This window comes from Lissotriton vulgaris, chromosome 6, assembly GCF_964263255.1.
Source record: "Lissotriton vulgaris chromosome 6, aLisVul1.2, whole genome shotgun sequence".
Lineage (NCBI taxonomy): Eukaryota > Metazoa > Chordata > Amphibia > Caudata > Salamandridae > Lissotriton > Lissotriton vulgaris.
The window spans coordinates 1,588,222,387-1,588,241,145 of NC_141694.1; the positions used below are offsets into that span (position 1 = coordinate 1,588,222,387).

The window sequence follows — 18,759 nt, forward strand, 5'->3', positions numbered from 1 at the left end:
AGTGAAATGGGGTGTCACATCTGTTGACCATGATCTAGCACCCTTCCTGTCTCCTCTCCATTCATGATTACACATAGGCTCACACACAAACACTGTTCCTGTTTAGTCCATGCATTCTATTATTTACCAGCAGTGATGAAAACCCACCTTATGGCAGTTACCAAATCTTCCCTGCAGTGCCTTTCATTTCGGTAATTGATACTGCATGCTCATGTAAAGTTATATGGCTGCAGGAAGTGTGTCGTTTGTAACAACCTTTAGACTTGTACGGGTGAAAAAAGAGATGGTATTGTATTACAGGTTATTAAAATGGCAATGGTGTCTATTTGCAGACCTGGCTATCTGCTAGCTCCAAGTCCTCCATTTTAGCTACATCCTTAGTTACAGTGATATACCGACAAACACCACTTACACACACTCCTTCCAGCCCACTGCATCCACCTCCAAGCTCAGCTCCTTCTGAGTTCTGCCCGATGCTCCACCAATTTCTCTTTGTTACCCTTTGCACAGGGGGTCCACATTACTTGGGCATTCCTGACCTCGGCACTGGGGCTACCTGCTCTGCACTGTAAGCTTGACGGACTTGAAACTCAAAACAAGCTCAACCCACCTTAAAAGAGCCCAAATCAATTGCAAGTCCTGCCAAAAGTGCTCAAAACAAACCAAACCTACCTAATCACAAGAACTGGTTAAAATTATTGACAAATGTTGGAGCAGGATGTTGTGGGGGGGCCATAATCTCTGCTGTGTGACAGTTAGGTGAGTTGTTGCCGATCTCTATGCACGAAGTGGAGCGCAGAGTGGCAAAACTCCACAAACTCTATCGGTAGAGTGAAATTTTAATGCCCACCGTTAACTCGAATGCCATTTGTTGCCGCAAATTCACTTGCACATTATAAGTGTGTTTGTATTAAAAGGCTACCCATATCCATTATTCTCTTCATAAAATACATTATTTTTCCCTTTTCATCATTCAATTTATTAAATTAAACATGCACTATGAATGTGTTAAGTATATGTTATGTTATGGGTGTCTTATATAGCGCTCGGCTGCTCCAAGGAGTGTCCCACCACTTTCTAACCCACAACAAACTGCAGAGGGCAGGCACAAAGGAGAAAAAGAGCGAGCAAATTACTGTCCATAAAGCCACGTCTTCAGACCCTTTCTGAAGGCCAGCAAGTTAGATGTACTGCGGAGCGACAAAGGAAGGGTATTCCATAGCTGGGGCGCCAAACGTTTAAAGGAGCGTCCCCCACCCTTGCTTTCCTGACAGCAGGTACAACGGCAAGACAGAGAGATTCCGATCTTAAGGATCTAGTTGGTTTGTAGAAAGCAAGTTGTTTCTGGATATATTCAGCTCCCACAGCATGGAGTGCCTTATGCGCCAGCGTAAATGCTTTAAAAACAATCCGCTTCTGAATAGGCAGCCAGTGTAGGGAGTGTAAAAGGTCTGAGGCTCTCGCTCGGCGATGTAGGCCACAAATGGCCCGTGCCGCCGAGTTTTGGACCACTTGAAGTCTTTGGAGTAGGTATTCGGCCAAACCCAAATATAAGACATTTGAATAGTCCAGCCTTGAGCCAATAAGGGCCTGGACCGTAGCCTTCCTATGCACCAGCGGGAGCAGGGGAAGGAACTTACGTAACATTTTAAGGAGGCCATAACAAGTGCCGGCCAATCCAAGGATCTGGGACTTAAGCGTCAAGCCTTTGTCAATCTTGACCCCCAAGTTCTTGGCAATCAGAGAAGATGACGCGGGAGGGAACATGTTCATCGGCCACCAATCCTGCCAGCTCGGGTCAGACTGACACCCGAAGAAGAGCACCTCCGATTTTTTCTGGGTTGCACTTGAGGCTGTTTCGCTGAAACCATTCGAAAACAGCCCCAAGACACCCACGGATGCTCTCTCCGTCAAACTCAGCCCCCTTCCCACAAGTGAAAAGGAGCTTGGTGTCATCGGCGTATGACACGATCTGAGCCCCGAAAGACTCTGCCAGCACCGCCAGAGGGGTCATAAAGATGTTAAAGATAGTTGGGCTCAGCACCGAGCCCTGCGGGACTCCAACCTCCAGGGGCGGTACTTCGGCTGAGTATGGAGGGGCCCAGACCACCTGCCGGCGACCAGCCAAATAAGATCGAAACCAACTCTATACCGTCCCTCTCAGACCGATCTCATGGAGCCTGCTAAGGAGATCCTCATGAGGGATGGTGTTGAAAGCCGCCGACAGGTCTAACATTACCAACATGGCTCTTCCTCCTGCATCCAGCACTTCCTTGATGGCCTCATTGACCTCCAATAGCGCCGTCTCGGTGCTTAGGTTGGACCGGAAGCCAGACTGGGTGGAGTGCAGCAAGCTATGGGTTTCAAGGAAAGTAGAGAGCACAGTGTGCACATGCTTCTCTACTATCTTTGCGAGAGCAGGCAGGAGGGAAATCGGCCTATAATTGGCATGTAGCTCGGGGTCTAGACCCGACTTTTTAAGGAGTGGGACAACCATCGCCTGCTTTCAAACCGCGGGAACCACACCACTAGTCAGTGACAGGTTAAGGATGGGATTAATCAGCGGGTTCAAAACATCCGCCACCCTAGCCAGAAATTTAGCAGGGCAAGGGTCTGAAGGTGAACCTGACTTAAGCTTGATCAGGAAATCCTGAGAAGCGGAGTCAGAGAGGGATGGAAACTCCGAGAGAAAGAGTCCAGCTCCAGCTGTCAATTTCAATTGGTCCCCAGGGATGGTGACATCGCTCAGGCCCAAGGAAGAGAAAGAGTCCTGAATCTGCTTGATCTTGGCGGTGAAAAAGCTAGCTAGCGAGATCACCCACGGCTCTGAGAACTCATGATGCAACACATTTGCGTTAGGAGTTATAAACTCCTTCACAATAGTGAAAATTTCCCTGCAGGAACTTGAAGCAGTCTCAATTCTCGCAGAGAAATAATTCTTCTTTTCGATCAGAATGTCTGCATGATAGGCCTTGATGGCCGCCCAATAGGCAGCCTTGGCCCCAGTATCATACTGCTGGCGCCAGAGCCTCTCTGCTACCTTACAATTGCGCCGTGACAGAGCCAAAGCCTCCGTATACCAAGGAGCAGAGGTCCGTCTAGAGGTTTTCCGGGGAACAATCTCAGGAGCTAATTCGTCTAATCGCTCCACTAGCCACCCTTGCAGCAAATCGAGATCCCTCTCTCGGTCTCCTGATAGAGGACAGGGATGATCCAAGCAGGCCTGGGCCAAACTTTCTGGGGTCACCCGATGATATGCCCGACCAGTCTGCCTAGGATGACTCGACGTTGCACAGGATGATTTACTAGTACCCAAAATCTGAAACCTAATCAGAAAATGGTCCGACCAAAGGACAGGGACAGGGCTGGCCATGTTAAGTAATACTTAAGATCTAAGCTCAAAAGTGGTAACACAGTGCAGAATCAATTGAATCTTTTTAAAACTATATTTCTGAGTGCATTTATGCTGTTAAAGTATGTTTTTTCTTGGATCTGCATTTTGAATTGTGCACAGGATTATTAAAATATTTTTATGAACTCTATAAATATTATATAAGGATGTTTTCCTTCTTTCCAAAGGGACATTTCAAGAACAAGGATTCATTTTTTGCCAAACAATGGATTAGAAAACCTCAAGAAATTCAGAGCCAGGTTCAACTACTACTTAAAAAAACTGCCGCCTTTGGAAAAGTTTGCGGAGTTGATTGAGGCAAATCTTACTTATCCAAGCCATTGCTGTGCATTTGCAAACCGAAAAAGAAAGAAGTAAGTATAGACAGTTAATTTCAATCTTCATTTAAATTTGGTGCATTTCTTTGTATCACACATTTAAAACAAATTCACACAAGTAATGACAGACAATTTACATTTCAATAGACATAGACGTAGTCTATTTATGTATATATTTAAGCATATGGTATTTCTGTGGGGCGAACCTAGCCAAAAGGCAGCAGTGCACTTTTCATCATCAAAGACAAGCCAAAAGTCATTAAGTAATATGGGAGGAAGCTGGGTAGTCGATGATTAATGCATTGTGATGTAAGAGGTGAGTATTCAACTATTTCCTAAATTAGAGCAGCGATGGGGCAGTCCTTATGGCTATGGGCATGTTATCCTGGATGCACAAACAGGAAATGCCTGCTATTTCTTTTGTTCAAGTTTTTAGTGTTTCTGTTTAGGTTTTTGTATGTGTTGTATGTGCAAATATATATGATTGTTTTTGATTGAAAACGGCATCGATTTTAAAATGTGCATAGTGTTTAGTGAAGTAGCATATGCAATGTACTGTAAAGTTGACAATTTAGTCCAGTTAATGATGATTGACAATTAGTTGCTTGAGGCCACTCAAGGCCTTGAAAGGATCACTTCTTCTTGACCTTGACCAGTGCCTTTACAGTAATACTATGGCCCTGTCACTTTTAACCTCATTCAGGCTCTTGTTCATAGAAATTCTGCATTATTTATCCTTTTGAATGTCAGTCCAATGTTTAACACCTTGTTGAGAGTCCTGAGTGTTACTATTTAGACCCCTGCACTGACCCTTGTTCATAGAACCCTACGTTAGATATGTCAGGCCAGAGTCTTGATTTGCACAGGTCAGTTTCCTCTCCTTTAGCGAAAAGTCTCTAAGTGCGCTTTCGATTGGGCACCTTGCCTCTGAGGGCCTTCACTAACAAATCGAATAAGGACTTAGCTTCTAGTATTTGCCCGGCATGTGGCTTGGAAAACGAAGAAGAGATACATATACTATTCTTTTGTCCTGGCTATCTAGGCCTACGCCGGGAATGGATCACCCCTCTATGTCGTGATCTTGAGGTGACCAGATATTTGGTGGCATATAGAATTTCAAAGAATGATACTATTCCTGTCATTTTTATTGCTATTAGCATATTTTTACAGGCGGTCTGGTTTAAACGTGGTAGATTACAGACTGAGATTGCCAGGGATTAGGACATCTTTCAATTATCACCTAATTCTAACTATATATTTAATAAAAATGGAAAAACTCTCTGGACCTCCCATGCTGCTTGTTGCTTGCTTGCACATAGCCCTTGTTCGACTTTTGCACTCCGTTTTGTATACAGTAATGATTGCAGGAATTAATTCTTAGTAGCACCTCCTTTTTGCCACCAGTCTGAACTATGTGATGTTTCAAGATTTATTGTTATTATATTATCCTGCATATGTACACTTTGATGTATCTTGGATACCGAAAAAGGTATTTTACTACTACAACTATTGAGATTTGTAATATGTACTCTTGTTTTCTGCATAGGACGGGTAGACCTGCTACAGTGAAAACAAGTTTTTAGCTGCCTGTCACTGGATATGTTAACATTAAATTGCTACATATCTTACTTTAAATACAGTCACCCTCTCTCGTAGGGATACAAGTCCTGCATAAAAGTGACTTATTTATATTTAAAAGGGCATTGTTGATCTGTCAAAAGGGTTTATTTTGACAGGTTGAATAGCAGTTTTTACAGTGATACAATCAGGCTTTACTGGTACGCCTGAAACCATGTTTGCACTGCCACTGTAGTGGATGGCATAATAGGTTCTGCAGTCAACTAGTGGCACTTAACTTCCAGGCCCTGGATGCACCTGGTGCCATATACTATTGACATATAGGTATGTTCAATATGCAGATCTGGAGTGTGGCAATTTGACCATGTTTAAAGGGGGAGCACTGGCACTGTGCTACTAGTTAGCAGGAATAAAGTGCTCAAAGTTTTGACGCCAGCAAAAATATAGTGTCCCTCAAAAGGCGAAAAATATGGGGTGACATTGCAGAAAACGTGGGGTTCCTACAAAGACCATCCCCAGCAAAGAGCTAGGGTAGACTAATCAATCCCTTGATTGGCTTCCATAATTTGGTGAGAGAAAATTGATAATTTGCTATCATACATATCAGGTCTATTCCACTTTGAACCTACCAGTACCCCTCTGTCAACACGTGTCTGAACTACTAACGTTGTATATGGGGACTACTTCTCCTCACTTGCAAACCCCATCTGTGAGGGAACTAAACCTAGCTTGCTCACAGATGTATCCCAGTTGGCAGAAAGTACCAAAATGATCAACCAGGTTATATGGCCTTTTCTAAACCCTTAGTTCTGCCTAAAGGCAAACAAACCAACAGAGGCCACTGACAGCTGTCTGGACCCAAGACCCTGACCATCTACTGATAGGTGAATCTCCAATCTGGGGCCTTGGGTTAGCCTCACTTCCAGCCATGGGCTGGCAAGGAGTCCTCCACTTGCTCCTGAGGTCTCTGAGGTTTCTGGTAGTGCTGAGCTGCACCCTCAGGTGCAAGACACTCTCCTTCCACTTTTGAATCCACCTTCCCAGGGATGGTAAGCTGTAGATGAGATTTCAGTTCAGTGCCAGTACCATGAGACTGAACCGGTGTCTGGCCTTCAAGTGGCTGGCAGGATACACAGTCCCTCTTGAGGATGACACACTCTGTCTGTGTCATCTAGGGTCTGTCTGGCGCAGGTCTCCTGTCCTCTGTCTCTGTGATGGTGCAGGTTGAACCACTAGCTCAGAAGTTTCCTCACCAGGGTCGTTTGTGGGGTGCTTGCTCAGTATCTCAGAACAAGTAACCAAAGGGAGTTCAGGGAGGCAAGGATGCAGTCAATCTGCATCTGGTGATTGACAGAGACCCTACTTTGGTCAAATACCCCCTCCTATTTTAGGACTATCTGGCCAATAGATTGGAATACAGCCTTCCCCAGGGCCTGCACTACCCTACTGACCTTTACTGGGTGGTACTTCTCTGGGGAAACCGGCCTTGATACTACTATGGTCTTATCCCTAAGAGCAGTGACAGGAATTCCATTATCTGTGAGCTCCTGGACATGATGTCTAGTACCATCAGATCACCAACTTATCAAAAGACAATAGTAGTGGAACTTTACCACTAGGTGGTACCACTTTTTCAATCCAGAATACCTTGCTATGAAATCCACTTGCAGTACACTATGAGAACAGCTGGACTGTTTGAAACTAAGAAGGATTTTGAAGACCTTGCTTTCTTTTGCACCTAGAAGCATAAGAGGAGATGTTTTGATATTTTAGTTTGACTTTCTAAACAAAAATGCAACCCTACTCATAAAGAACAAGGGCTTTAAATAATTTTTTATGTAACACACCGTTCCTTTTGGGAAATTACTCGTATATTTGAATAAAAAACAAACAACCATATGAATAAAAATATATATAAATGTTAATATTTATAAATACGATGCTGATTTACTACATGATATATATATATATATATATATATATATATATATATATATATATATATATATATATATATATATATATATATATATATATATATATATATATATATATATATATATAACAACAGACTTGCATGTCAAATCCACCTGATATGACCTCCCTATCAACCCGGAGTCAGAAATACATGGTCAGGCAGGCCATGCAACCTAGACCTCAAGCAACCGATTGACAGATCACAGGTGGGGTGACATGTAACCCTTAAATAAATGTGCTGACTGGCAAACCCAGATCGATCCCACACAGGGCCGGCTTTAGGGCAGTGCAACTGGTGCCGCTGCACTAGGTGCTGGTCTCAGGGGGGCGCTGTGTTTAACAATAATTTAAGATTGAGAAACACCTGCTACAGAGTTCCTTGTGCATCAATCTTTCAGGCAGTGTTGGAATTGGCCCTTTTTGGCAGGTTCACTCCTAAACTTTTTGCCTTAAGCTCTTACATGGTGGCAGTGGAGAAGTGTGGCTCAATGACTAGAGCGGCAGACCTTGATGCAGAACACTGGCCAGGGACCAGGGTTCGATTCCCGCCTCGACGGGATTGGGCTTAAATTCCTCTGACCGGATATTCTCGCCTCAGTGCCGAATCTAAGCATGGGCCCCACGCTGCAACTCTGGGCAATAGCTTTCTTAGTCTCCACAACGGCCCCCGATGCACAAGGGATGCCTGGTTTCACCATGGGATGCCCAGGAGTGGACACCTCACAAGGAAAAGCCAGGAGGGGTTCCCTTGTGGTAGGAGTACAAGCGCCGGGATGCCTCCGGGTTACTGTTCGCGTTATACAAATACAACACATTTACATTTACATTTACATTAGTGATTTTAGGCCTTTGCGCACTTTTGAATATGTGTTTCAAGGGTTACATTACACTAAAAGGAGGTCTGTCACTCTGTCACAAAGATGGTGTCATCAGTGATGTCATGAGTGATGTCACTGACGATGTCATGAGTGATGTAATATGTGACGTCATCAGCAGTGCATTGCAGGCGCGCTTGTTATAGTGAGTCCAACTAACTATAACGTTGGAATTTCTATGGGTTTATGTCAGTAAAATTTCCAGCTAACTATAACTGGTGTGAAACCTATGTTTTTTTCAGTAAATATATATATATATATATATATATATATATATATATATATATATATATATATATATATATATATATATATATATATATATATATATATTCACTGAAAAAACCATAGGGTATAGACCATATGTAGTTAGGAATTAGCATTTACAAAACCTTGAAAATTCACTGAAAAAACCATGGGTTATAGACCATATATGGGGCCGATTATGATCGCGGACGGACTTGCGTCCGTCCGCGATCATTGAGGAGGAGGGGACATCCGCATGGGCTGCGGAGTCCCCTCCTGTGCGATTAGGATGTGACCGCCAGGGTGGCGGTCACATCCTCTAGTCGTAACATTGCGGCGGGTGCTGCTTCAAGCTGCCCCCGCGGCAATGTTAAAAATGCACGCATTGCATTTGCATGCAGAAAGAGGCAGGCACGGCGCGGTGCCTGCCGCTTTCTGCATACAAATGCAGGGGGTACCATAGGTACCCCCCAAGTGCACCCCCCAGCCCCCCTTCACCTAGGGGCCCGCAACGGGCCCCCGCAGTGAAGTTACACATGCTTTTCCACGGCGGAAAAGCCGCCGCGGAAAAGCATGTTTGCAGGCACATCCTAATCTGGCTGACGGTGTCTGAGAGACACCGTCACCAGATTAGTGCTTTTCCTCCGCGGTTGTAAGCCAACTGCGGAGGAAAAGCTGCGGACGGAAACCAGGACCCACCAGCCATCCTAATGTGGCGGTGGGTCTTTGGTGGGTCCGCTGCGGATTTTCCGCATCCTCCGGGCCGGCGGTGGCTTCCGCCGGCCCGGAGGATGCGGAAAATCCGCAATCATAATGAGCCCCATAGTTAGGAATTAGCATTTACAAAACCTTATTTTACTCACACAAAACCATTGAAATTTCATATATAGTTAGTTGCACTAACTATATATCGCGCACCCGCAATCCACTGCTGATCATGTCACATATTACATCATTCATGACATGATCAGTGACATCACTGATGACATCACTGATGACATCTCAAATGACATCACTGATGACATCACTGATGACAACATCCAGTGACTGTATGTTTCTGAAAAGTCAAAATATGTCTTACATATTGAAGAATGAGTGGATGTATAAGTGTCTGGATGAAGGATTTAGTAGGTGCATGACTGACTGTATGAGTGAGTGATTAAATTTGTCTCACTGAGTGCATGGGTTAGTGACTAAACTGTCTTAATTTGTGCATCATTATGTCTGTTGTTCTGTAAACTGCTGCATGTGTTGATCAGTAGCTTTATGATTAAGTATATGGGTTATTGATTGGTTTCCCAAGTATTTGTATGGGAGACTGAGTGTGTGTGTGGGTGGCTGAGAGGTGTATGACTCTGTGCATAGATGTGTGAGCAGTTGATTCACTAGATGTATGGGTTCAAAAGTGCATGTGGAAACAGCTGTATGGGCGGTTGACTGTGTGCATGAGTGTATTGGTGAGTGAATGGATATCTCAGTGCTACATGTCAAAGTAAGTACATATGTAAAACACAGTACATGTGAGAGTTGACATATATAAATAACTGTGCATAAGAGCCAGTGAATTTGTGAGTGGCTGTATGGATCATTGTGAACTTGTATCAGGGATTGTATAAGAGAGTAAATATGTGTTAGTATATGTTTGAATAAGTAAGGTGTGTATAACTGTATAGTTGAGGAATTGGAAGTTTAATTTATTCTTTGCATGACTGACTAGGTGTGTGAGTAACTCCATGGATGAGTGACAGTCTGTGAGTATCTATTTACTCTGAGTGTATCTAAGATTATATTAGAGTCTGAAGAGGTTCACCGTATTATCACATGAATGATGTCATCAGTGATGTGATCAGTAATGTCAAATGAGATGTCATCAGTGATGTCATCAGTGATGTCATTTGAGATGTCATCAGTGATGTCATCAGTGATGTCATCAGTGATGTCATCAGTGATGTCACTGATCATGTCATGAATGATGTAATATGTGACATGATCAGCAGTGGATTGCGGGTGCGCGATATATAGTTAGTGCAACTAACTATATATGAAATTTCAATGGTTTTGTGTGAGTAAAATAAGGTTTTGTAAATGCTAATTCCTAACTATATATGGTCTATAACCCATGGTTTTTTCAGTGAATTTTCAAGGTTTTGTAAATGCTAATTCCTAACTATATATGGTCTATAACCTATGGTTTTTTCAGTGAATATCAATGGTTTTTTAATAGCAAATATCAAAAGCTTTAAAATGTCAAGTATGTGGTAGGTAAAAACATTTTCGTGTTTATGCACGCTGATGTGCTTTGAACGCTGCCCCCCTCCCCCTCCTCTTTTCTTTTAGGAGTATTCTCTCTTTGCAGATAGTGAAGGGTAGGTAACGCAGGCCTTTGCCCCCGTTGTAACCCGTCGTGCCTGCTTCCCTCTCCATTTGATTGATTGTTGTCCTAGCATTTATTGTTTTGGAATTGGTTCTCTTTGGTTCATTCTCTATTTACAAACAAGCACAGAGTCACAATACTCTGTTTAGTCTTTGCAGATAGTGAAAAATCGTTAAAAAAACAAAAGGAATCAAGCAAAATCAGTAGGCCACTAATGGGATCTCTTTTTGACCTCGCTAAAATAGAAACATTATGAACAACCCCTTTTGAGAAATACGAAACTAGTGAGAGGAACTGAGTTCGACACCATAATGGCTGCAAGACAGCTCGGCTCCGCCGCCCACCCCACCCAAAATAATGACAAACCCTATGCAAATATTATAAATATATACAACACACCAGCAAAGTAACAGGGTAAAACGTTTTATTAAATAACTATTTACATGGCAGCCTGCTGCAACATCGATCCAAACAAGCCTTTGTATTTGGGGCTCAAAATCAACAAGTAACAGGGTAAAACGTTTTATTAAATAACTATTTACATGGCAGCCTGCTGCAACATCGATCCAAACAAGCCTTTGTATTTGGGGCTCAAAATCAACCATCAATAGTAAGATTTTCATAGGTGAGTGTAGGTTCATGGTTTGCCATCCACAGACTAAAAGCCTGGAGTGGGAGTGAAAGAACAATAACTAGGTAAGAAGGAAGGCAGAGGCTGTGGGAAGGACTCTGGATATGGTATGTTGCTTGGTCCCTGAGATGCTTCGATGTCACTGCCTTGCACAAATGGCATAAGTCCTGGATGTTGGGTGCCATAGTTGAGGGTTCCGAGCAGCGCTTGTAACACTGTCTGAAGCTCATTTGCACCTGCTGCAGCTTCACTATTCTCAAAGTAAGTGGGGGCTGTTTGTGGACCTGACTGCATTGGAAAACAATGTGATGCGGTGCCTCCCTGAACCGCTTGACGGAGGCCCCCGAGATAATTGCGCCTGCTCCACACCTTGTCCCACAATCCGTTTGACCTGAAGACACGTCCTGCGGTGCCCTGGTCCGACCATCACATATACCTGCGCCAGGAAACGGCGTGGGGTGCACTAGAAGGGAGAGGCGGCGCGAACGAGCCTCCCCCACCTCCCCAGGCGGAGGTTTCTCAGCTACACCCCAGCGCTTCACTCGACCAGCTGACTTGCGCCCGCTCTTGCGACACAGTGCCTCGCTCGGCCAGCTGAATTGCGCCTGCTCTTGCTATTACAACGTCTCACCCGCCATCCAACGGAATTGCACCCAATCTTGCGGTACAGCGACAGGCGGCTGCTCCGGAGATCACGAAATGGCGGTCGGCTCCACAGACTTGGGCCTGGCCTGCAAAGATGGCTCTGGGCAACCGTGCAACTCGGACGCTTGACTGCTAGGGCATGGGCCCCAATTCCCAAAAGAGTCCCCTCAGCCTTGAAGATTCTACAACAGTCACCGGGACCCCCGACTCCCGCAGGCTTCCGGTGGGGAGCGGCTGCCATGATTGCTCGCGGAATGGCCACGACGGAGCAACGAGATGGTGGTGCTCTCATGCTGACGCCAGCTTCAGTCTGAAACATCCAGAAACACTGTAGACTACCAATTCGATCAGTTCCGGTGGAGCCCCAACGTGACCCGGTAGAGAAGAACTTGCCCTCCCCTCTTTGACTGATGGTTCTTATAGCCTGTCCCTTCTGTTGTCATTTAACAGAACTTTTTGGACTGCTGAAAGGGGTTGTGTTCCGACCGCTGGTTGGTGGAGACATTTTGACTATATTCTGGACCTGCGTCGCCGCGTAATGCGTCATATGACGCGCCGCGTTAGCGCACCCAGAAGTGCTCCGGTGCACGAGGCGCAGCTTCCCGGAAGCGATCCAGGGCGCGGCGCGCAGCGCGTAACGTAAGCAAAACAGGTCATGTGACTTGTTAATAAAACTTTTCATTGGTTCATTTTACTTTTGTTTTTCTAATGATGGAAGGCTTGGTCATATGACCTAAAAATAACACTTTTCATTGGTTTCGAACATTTTTTTTTCCCAAATGATGAAAGCCATACCTTTTTTTTTCTCACTCTGACTTGTAAAGCAAAGGACCCAGATGCATTTACAGTTTATCACTAACAATGTTCCAGGCTAATGTATTTTCCCAGGAAATTTACAGCTGTCCTGCAAGTAAAATATTCCTATTTCGAGAAAAAGGGCGTTTCTTCGTCCCATGAGGGAACCGTTGAACAAAAGAGGCTCGACCTGCTGTCTTAGTCGCTGATAAGCATGAATATCGAATTCTTATCGATCACTTTATGTTGCAGGAGTGGAAAACACAACAGCCCTTGACCATTTATCTTTACTGCTTTCCTGCGTATTATACCTTTTAACCGTCATGTAATCGGGCTGCTTTATTTCACTTGCCTTTTACTGATTCGAAAACAGTGGCTATTATTCAAAACTTTACCAATCTAGGTACTGCTACCTTTTTTTGTTTTAAAAACCTTTATTGTGAAAATGTCAGTATACAAATACGGGCCTATAACCACGTGGGCCGGCCACGGAGCAAACTGTAATCGTATATGATGAGGGGACATTTACACTGTAGAAGAACGTAACGGGCGGGCTATTAGGTTGCAAGAACTAAGGTGTCTAACAGTTGCGGAATCGGTGGACGTACATTTTATAATTAAAGTACGACAGGGCCAGTTACAATAAAATTATCTAGATATACATTTGCGGGCAAGTACCATGGGTGACGTTAATTCGAACTTTCAATAGTACAGTAATCAATAACACATCAGAACTTAATATCAATAGGGATGTCCAAATGTTCAATCAGTACTCGTCCCCACCCGCCATGTGCTTCAAAACTGCATACGTATCTCGTGATATCAAGGTTGGGCAACCAGTACACAACAAGGAGTTACGAGTCCCATTTATACCGGCGCCATTTTGGGCGAGGCCGGGCAGGTCCAGGATATAGTCAAAATGTCGTCATCAACCAGCGGTCGGACCAGAACCCCTTTCAGCAGTCCAAAAAGGTTCCGTTAAATGACAACAGAAGAGAAAGGCAACAAGAACAATCAGTCAAAAGAGGGGACGCTTTCGGGAATGGGGCCCATGCCCTAGCAGCCAAGCGTCCGAGTTCCAAGGTGTCCCAGGGCCATTTTAGTGGACCAGGCCCAAATCCTAAGAGCAGGTCGCCATTTTGAGAGTCCTGTTGCAGCCGCCTATCGCTGCACCGCAAGAGCGGGCGCAACTCAGATGGATGGTGGGCGAGACGCTGTAGCCGCAAGAGCGGGCGGAACTCAGCTGGATGGCGGGTGAGACACTGTGCCGCAAGAGCGGGCGGAACTCAGCTGGACGGCGAGTGAAACGCTAAAAGGCGCCCCACTGCAGATGAGGTACCTCCACCTGGGGAGGCGGGAGAGGCCCGTTTGTGCCGCCTCCCCCCTCTCCCGGGCACCCCACGCCGTCTTTCGGCGCAACATTGTAGGATGGCCACACCAGTGCAACTTGCTGGACACCACCTCGGTGCCATCCGGATCTCGGCGCATTGTGCTGCCTTCGGCCTACTGTAGCAGCAAGTGCGGCCGCAACTCAGCTGGACGGCGAGTGAAACGGTAAGGGGCGCCCCACACCACCTCGGTGCCATCCGGATCTCGGCGCGTTGTGCTGCCTTCGGCCTACTGTAGCAGCAAGTGCGGGCGCAACTCAGCTGGACGGCGAGGGAAACGCTAAGGAGCGCCCCACTGCAGATGAGGTGCCTCCACCTGGGGAGGCGGGAGAGGCCCGTTCACGCCGCCTCCCCCCCCCCCCCCGGGCACCCCACGCCGTCTTTCGGCGCAGCATTGTAGGATGGCCAGACCACTGCAGCAACTTACTGGACACCACCTGGATGCCGTCCGGATCTCGGCGCGTTGTGCTGCCTTCGGCCTATTCGCACAACGGACCGCTACTGACGCCACCTCACTGGCCGACGGATTTTGCCGACTAAAAGACAGACCAAAGCAGCCCATTGTTGCTTTGAGATGGATGTTGCAGCAGGCTGCCATGTAAATAGTTGTTTAAAATGTTTTTTTTTAACGTGTTTACTTTGTTGGAGCGTTGTATATATTTATAAGTTATTAAAGTGTTATAATCCTACTACTTTGTTGGAGTGCTTTATATTTTTAATGTGACACATAATTGTGAAGACTTTGATGTACAAAAAGGCATCCCTGGTATCTTCCGCTTCAGGCTCGGTCCCACACACCCTTACAGTGAGAATCCCCTCCCCAATCACAATACAGGATCGTTATCAGATAGTAGGAACGCGTGTGGTGTGACGGATCTCATGGGGTGGGGGCCTTGATCTACTGTAACTCCTTTGAAGAGAGGTGATTCTTTACAGTTGGGGCCATAAACTACATCCGCAGGGCTAGGTGATAGCCTGGGACCGGCCTGGACAATCAGACACAGAGGAAGAGGAGTGTCAGAGGGTGCGATAGTGAATAGGGTGAAAGGGAGGTGTCGGGCGGGCACAGGGTGTGATTCTCAGGGAAGAGCAGCGCAAATGGGGGGAGGTTTATGGCCCATGCATGAGAGAGAGAGCGGGGTGACCAGTGCGTGGGGGAGATGCTTGCGAGGGTGGGGAGCCATGCTGAGGATCGGCGCGTGCAGAGAGTGGGTCTGGTCAAGGCATCTAAAATGGCTGCCGTGCACGACAAAAGTGTGGCATTGGAAAAAAGGCAAGATGGCGCAGACAATGTTTATCAATACGGATTAATTTATAACAATTATTTTTAACAATATATTTACTCGCAGTGACAAAATGGCGGTCAACACTTCCTGATTTCCTTCGAATCGAACGTTAACAGACGTCACGCAGCAAAAAAATAAAAATCCGCTCACGCGCAGCCGCTGGAAGACATGTATCAACATATATGAGCATCCTCAGCCACCCTCAGAAAATATAGGGCGTCGGGATACGTCTCCCGTACCCCCTTATACCCATTTCTCACATTGTTTTTTCTCCATCTTGTAATTTAATTAAAACGAAACACAAAATGGCAAATTCCCGTTTCGCTACCGGTTCGCGAACAGGGAAGCGCTTCTACCGCGAAAAATCTAATTTTTTTTATTTGCCCCACGGGACCCTTTAATAACTCCAACATCATTCCTAGGGGGTCAAGAGGGGTCTACCTTGCCCCCTTTCATTAAATTCCCCCTTCGTTTTTCTCCTCCTCTTGTCTCTCGATCCTACTGAGAGACAAGATGGCGGCCGTTCCGGACTGTTTAGAATATTGACAGACACCGGAGAGCCAATCAGCTTCGCTTCGCAAAGTTCCGTAACGCGGAAAGTACGCGAACCGGATCGCTACCCAGGACGCTGTCACAGATATATCTGTTTTTTAAAACGTTCAATTCTCAAAATCCACTGGAGCACATATATTGAGACCCAGCAAAGGCACATCGGGCTAACAGTCCCTACAATTTTGCCAAGATTCGTGCAAATCCATTCAGCCGTTCGAGCTAAAAGTGAGGCCAAACGCCCTATGGAAAAATGAATGGGAAAAACGCGTTTTGGGACCCCCCTTTTTTCTCGGCCCCCCCTTGACGAAACCCCCCCAAATTTTCGGGGGCTGCTCAGAAACAAAATGTGCCATTTTCCTGAAAATTTCAGCCGATTCCGTCCACAAACGCCAAAGTTATTAGACATAGAATTTTCAAAAGTCCCATAGAGAAAAAATCCTAACTATATATACCTACTGGCGACCGCCAGTAGGTAATATATATATATATATATATATATATATATATACCATAGCACACTGCTTTGGTTTTTGAAAGAGAGACCAGGAAACCTGCTCTCTCTTTCAAAAATCAAAGCTGATTGCTTTTCTGCATGGGGAGCAGCATGTTAGCTACTCCCCATGAAAAAAAGCAATTCCGGCTCCCGCAGGATGCGGGGAGCCGACAGGGAACGTGGGGGGCTTGGGGACCCCCACTGTTCCCAACGGAAAGGGCCGGCCCCAGGGATGGGGTCCCCGGGGCCATAAGTTGCCCAGGAGGGGTGCAACACATTTAAAAAACCTTAGAAATTCACTGAAAAAAACAGCCTGTAACAGGATGTATAGGTTTATGAGTACATATGATGAGTGAGTACATGTATGAGTGACTATATAGAATTGTTGGTGAATGAGTGGATGTGTATGTAGATTTTGGAATACTAAATAGGTTGTTGTAACTGGTATTGGTATCTCCATTGTTTTGAAAGTTTTAGTTTCTATTTTTGAATGTATGTATCAAAGGTTATATTACGCTGAGAGGAGGCCTGCCACTCTTTCACAAGGATGATGTCATCAGTGATATCATCAGTGATGTCATGAGTGATGTCATGAGTGATGTCACTGACCATGTCATGAGTGATGTAATATGTGGCGTCATCAGCAGTGCATTGCGGGAGCGCAAATTATAGTTATTTGAACTAACTCTAACGGGGAATTTCAATGGTTTTGTATGAGTGAAATGTCCAGCTAACTATAGCATGTGTGAAACCTATGGTTTTTTCAGTGAATTGTAGTGTAGTTCCTATTTTCCCTATAGGCCCTGCGCATTGGAATAACATAAACAGCAGTGTAGACGTAGGACTGCGGTCTTCTAGGTCTCTACTGACTATGTGAGACTTAATTTAGGTTTGCGTCAGCTAGCTCAGAGATCACTGGAAACTTTCTTGACTGAATAGGAAGTGATCAGCTTCCCTGGTTCAGACAAGAAGGGATTCAGCTTCCGACAACCGCATTAACATGACAACTTTGCTCCTCAGAATAAGAGTCAATCTCTAGAGTTGTGTGAAACAATAGACAGCTATTTCACTCAGTCAGTTGTGAGGATTTACTTTCACCAGGATGCATAGAATAGAGAGACGGGTGTTTTCAATAAAAGATATTATTTATTGAGCAGTCTTTCTTCTCATGCAAGAGAAATTAATTGCCACAATTGCAAGACTTGTTATTATGAAAAGTGCGTACAGTAAAAGGAGTATTGCGAAATAATACTGTAAAAGCATTGATATGGTTTCTTAGCCATAAGATAGTTAAAATGAATAAAATATATACAGCTAACAACCTCAACTGGTGCTTCTAACTATGCCTACCCCAAGGTACCTGACCTAAGCCTAATACAAGGGAGGGAGTAAGTAAGTAGCAATTTAAGTTAAGTTGGTTTTGCCAAGAGTTTGTTTCAAGAATTTTCTCTAAGGGTTTTGTCAGCGACGTACCTCTGGAATAGAATGCAGGAGGTCTGGTATCTCCTCTCAGGACCCGATATCCCAGTCACCCGCAAGGGTAGGCTGGAAACGCCAGAGCTGGATTTTCTTGGCAAGAGAAAAGACAGCGTCTTTCTCAGCGCATCAAGGAGGAGGGGCAGCGTCCGTGGGCTTCTCACATCTGCTGGGCTCTGCAAGGGGACAGCTGATCTGCTCCAATATTCACCACCACCGTGTGCTTGTTTAAGGCAACGTTGGTATATTTATACCTGAAAGGTGCCGAGTTTGACGTACGTTTTTGGACATAAGACGTCAATAAAGATGTCACTAAGAACTGGTCGTTCTTACAGTGCTCGCAGGAGTTCTATTACTAATCAAAACAAAGAAACAGGGCTTTCCCAGGTTGCTGGGGGGTTTGAGATGTCGAAAGAACTCGATGTGCTATCTAGGAATCTAAGGAAGTGGCTTTGCTGTGTCATGGACTGTCATGAGCTGCAGAGACGAGTTACTGAAATATGGCTCTGATCGTTATGCCATTATAGGGATATGTATTGATTATAGCCGTATAGGGGCAGGTCACAATATTGATCGGGTCCTAGATAAAACACAACACCCACTCCACGAATTTATGTCCATCAAATTACTAAAACTAAAGCAATAAGAAGCACGTGTATTCATACCCACCCCAAAATACATTTTGCATTTGAAATGGTGTACTTGAAATACATG

At 45.1% G+C, this 18,759-nt stretch overlaps 1 protein-coding gene across 3 annotated transcripts in view; it reads left to right on the top strand.

The window, feature by feature from the left end:
- FSHR (follicle stimulating hormone receptor) overlaps positions 1–18,759 on the top strand; it is a 1,773,743-nt gene that overhangs the window by 1,649,662 nt on the left and 105,322 nt on the right. For all 3 annotated transcript variants that reach the window (XM_086927758.1, XM_086927760.1, XM_086927759.1), the window contains one exon: positions 3,580–3,765. In XM_086927758.1, the coding sequence (XP_086783884.1) occupies positions 3,580–3,765 (186 nt within the window). The remainder of the gene's footprint in view (positions 1–3,579; positions 3,766–18,759) is intronic.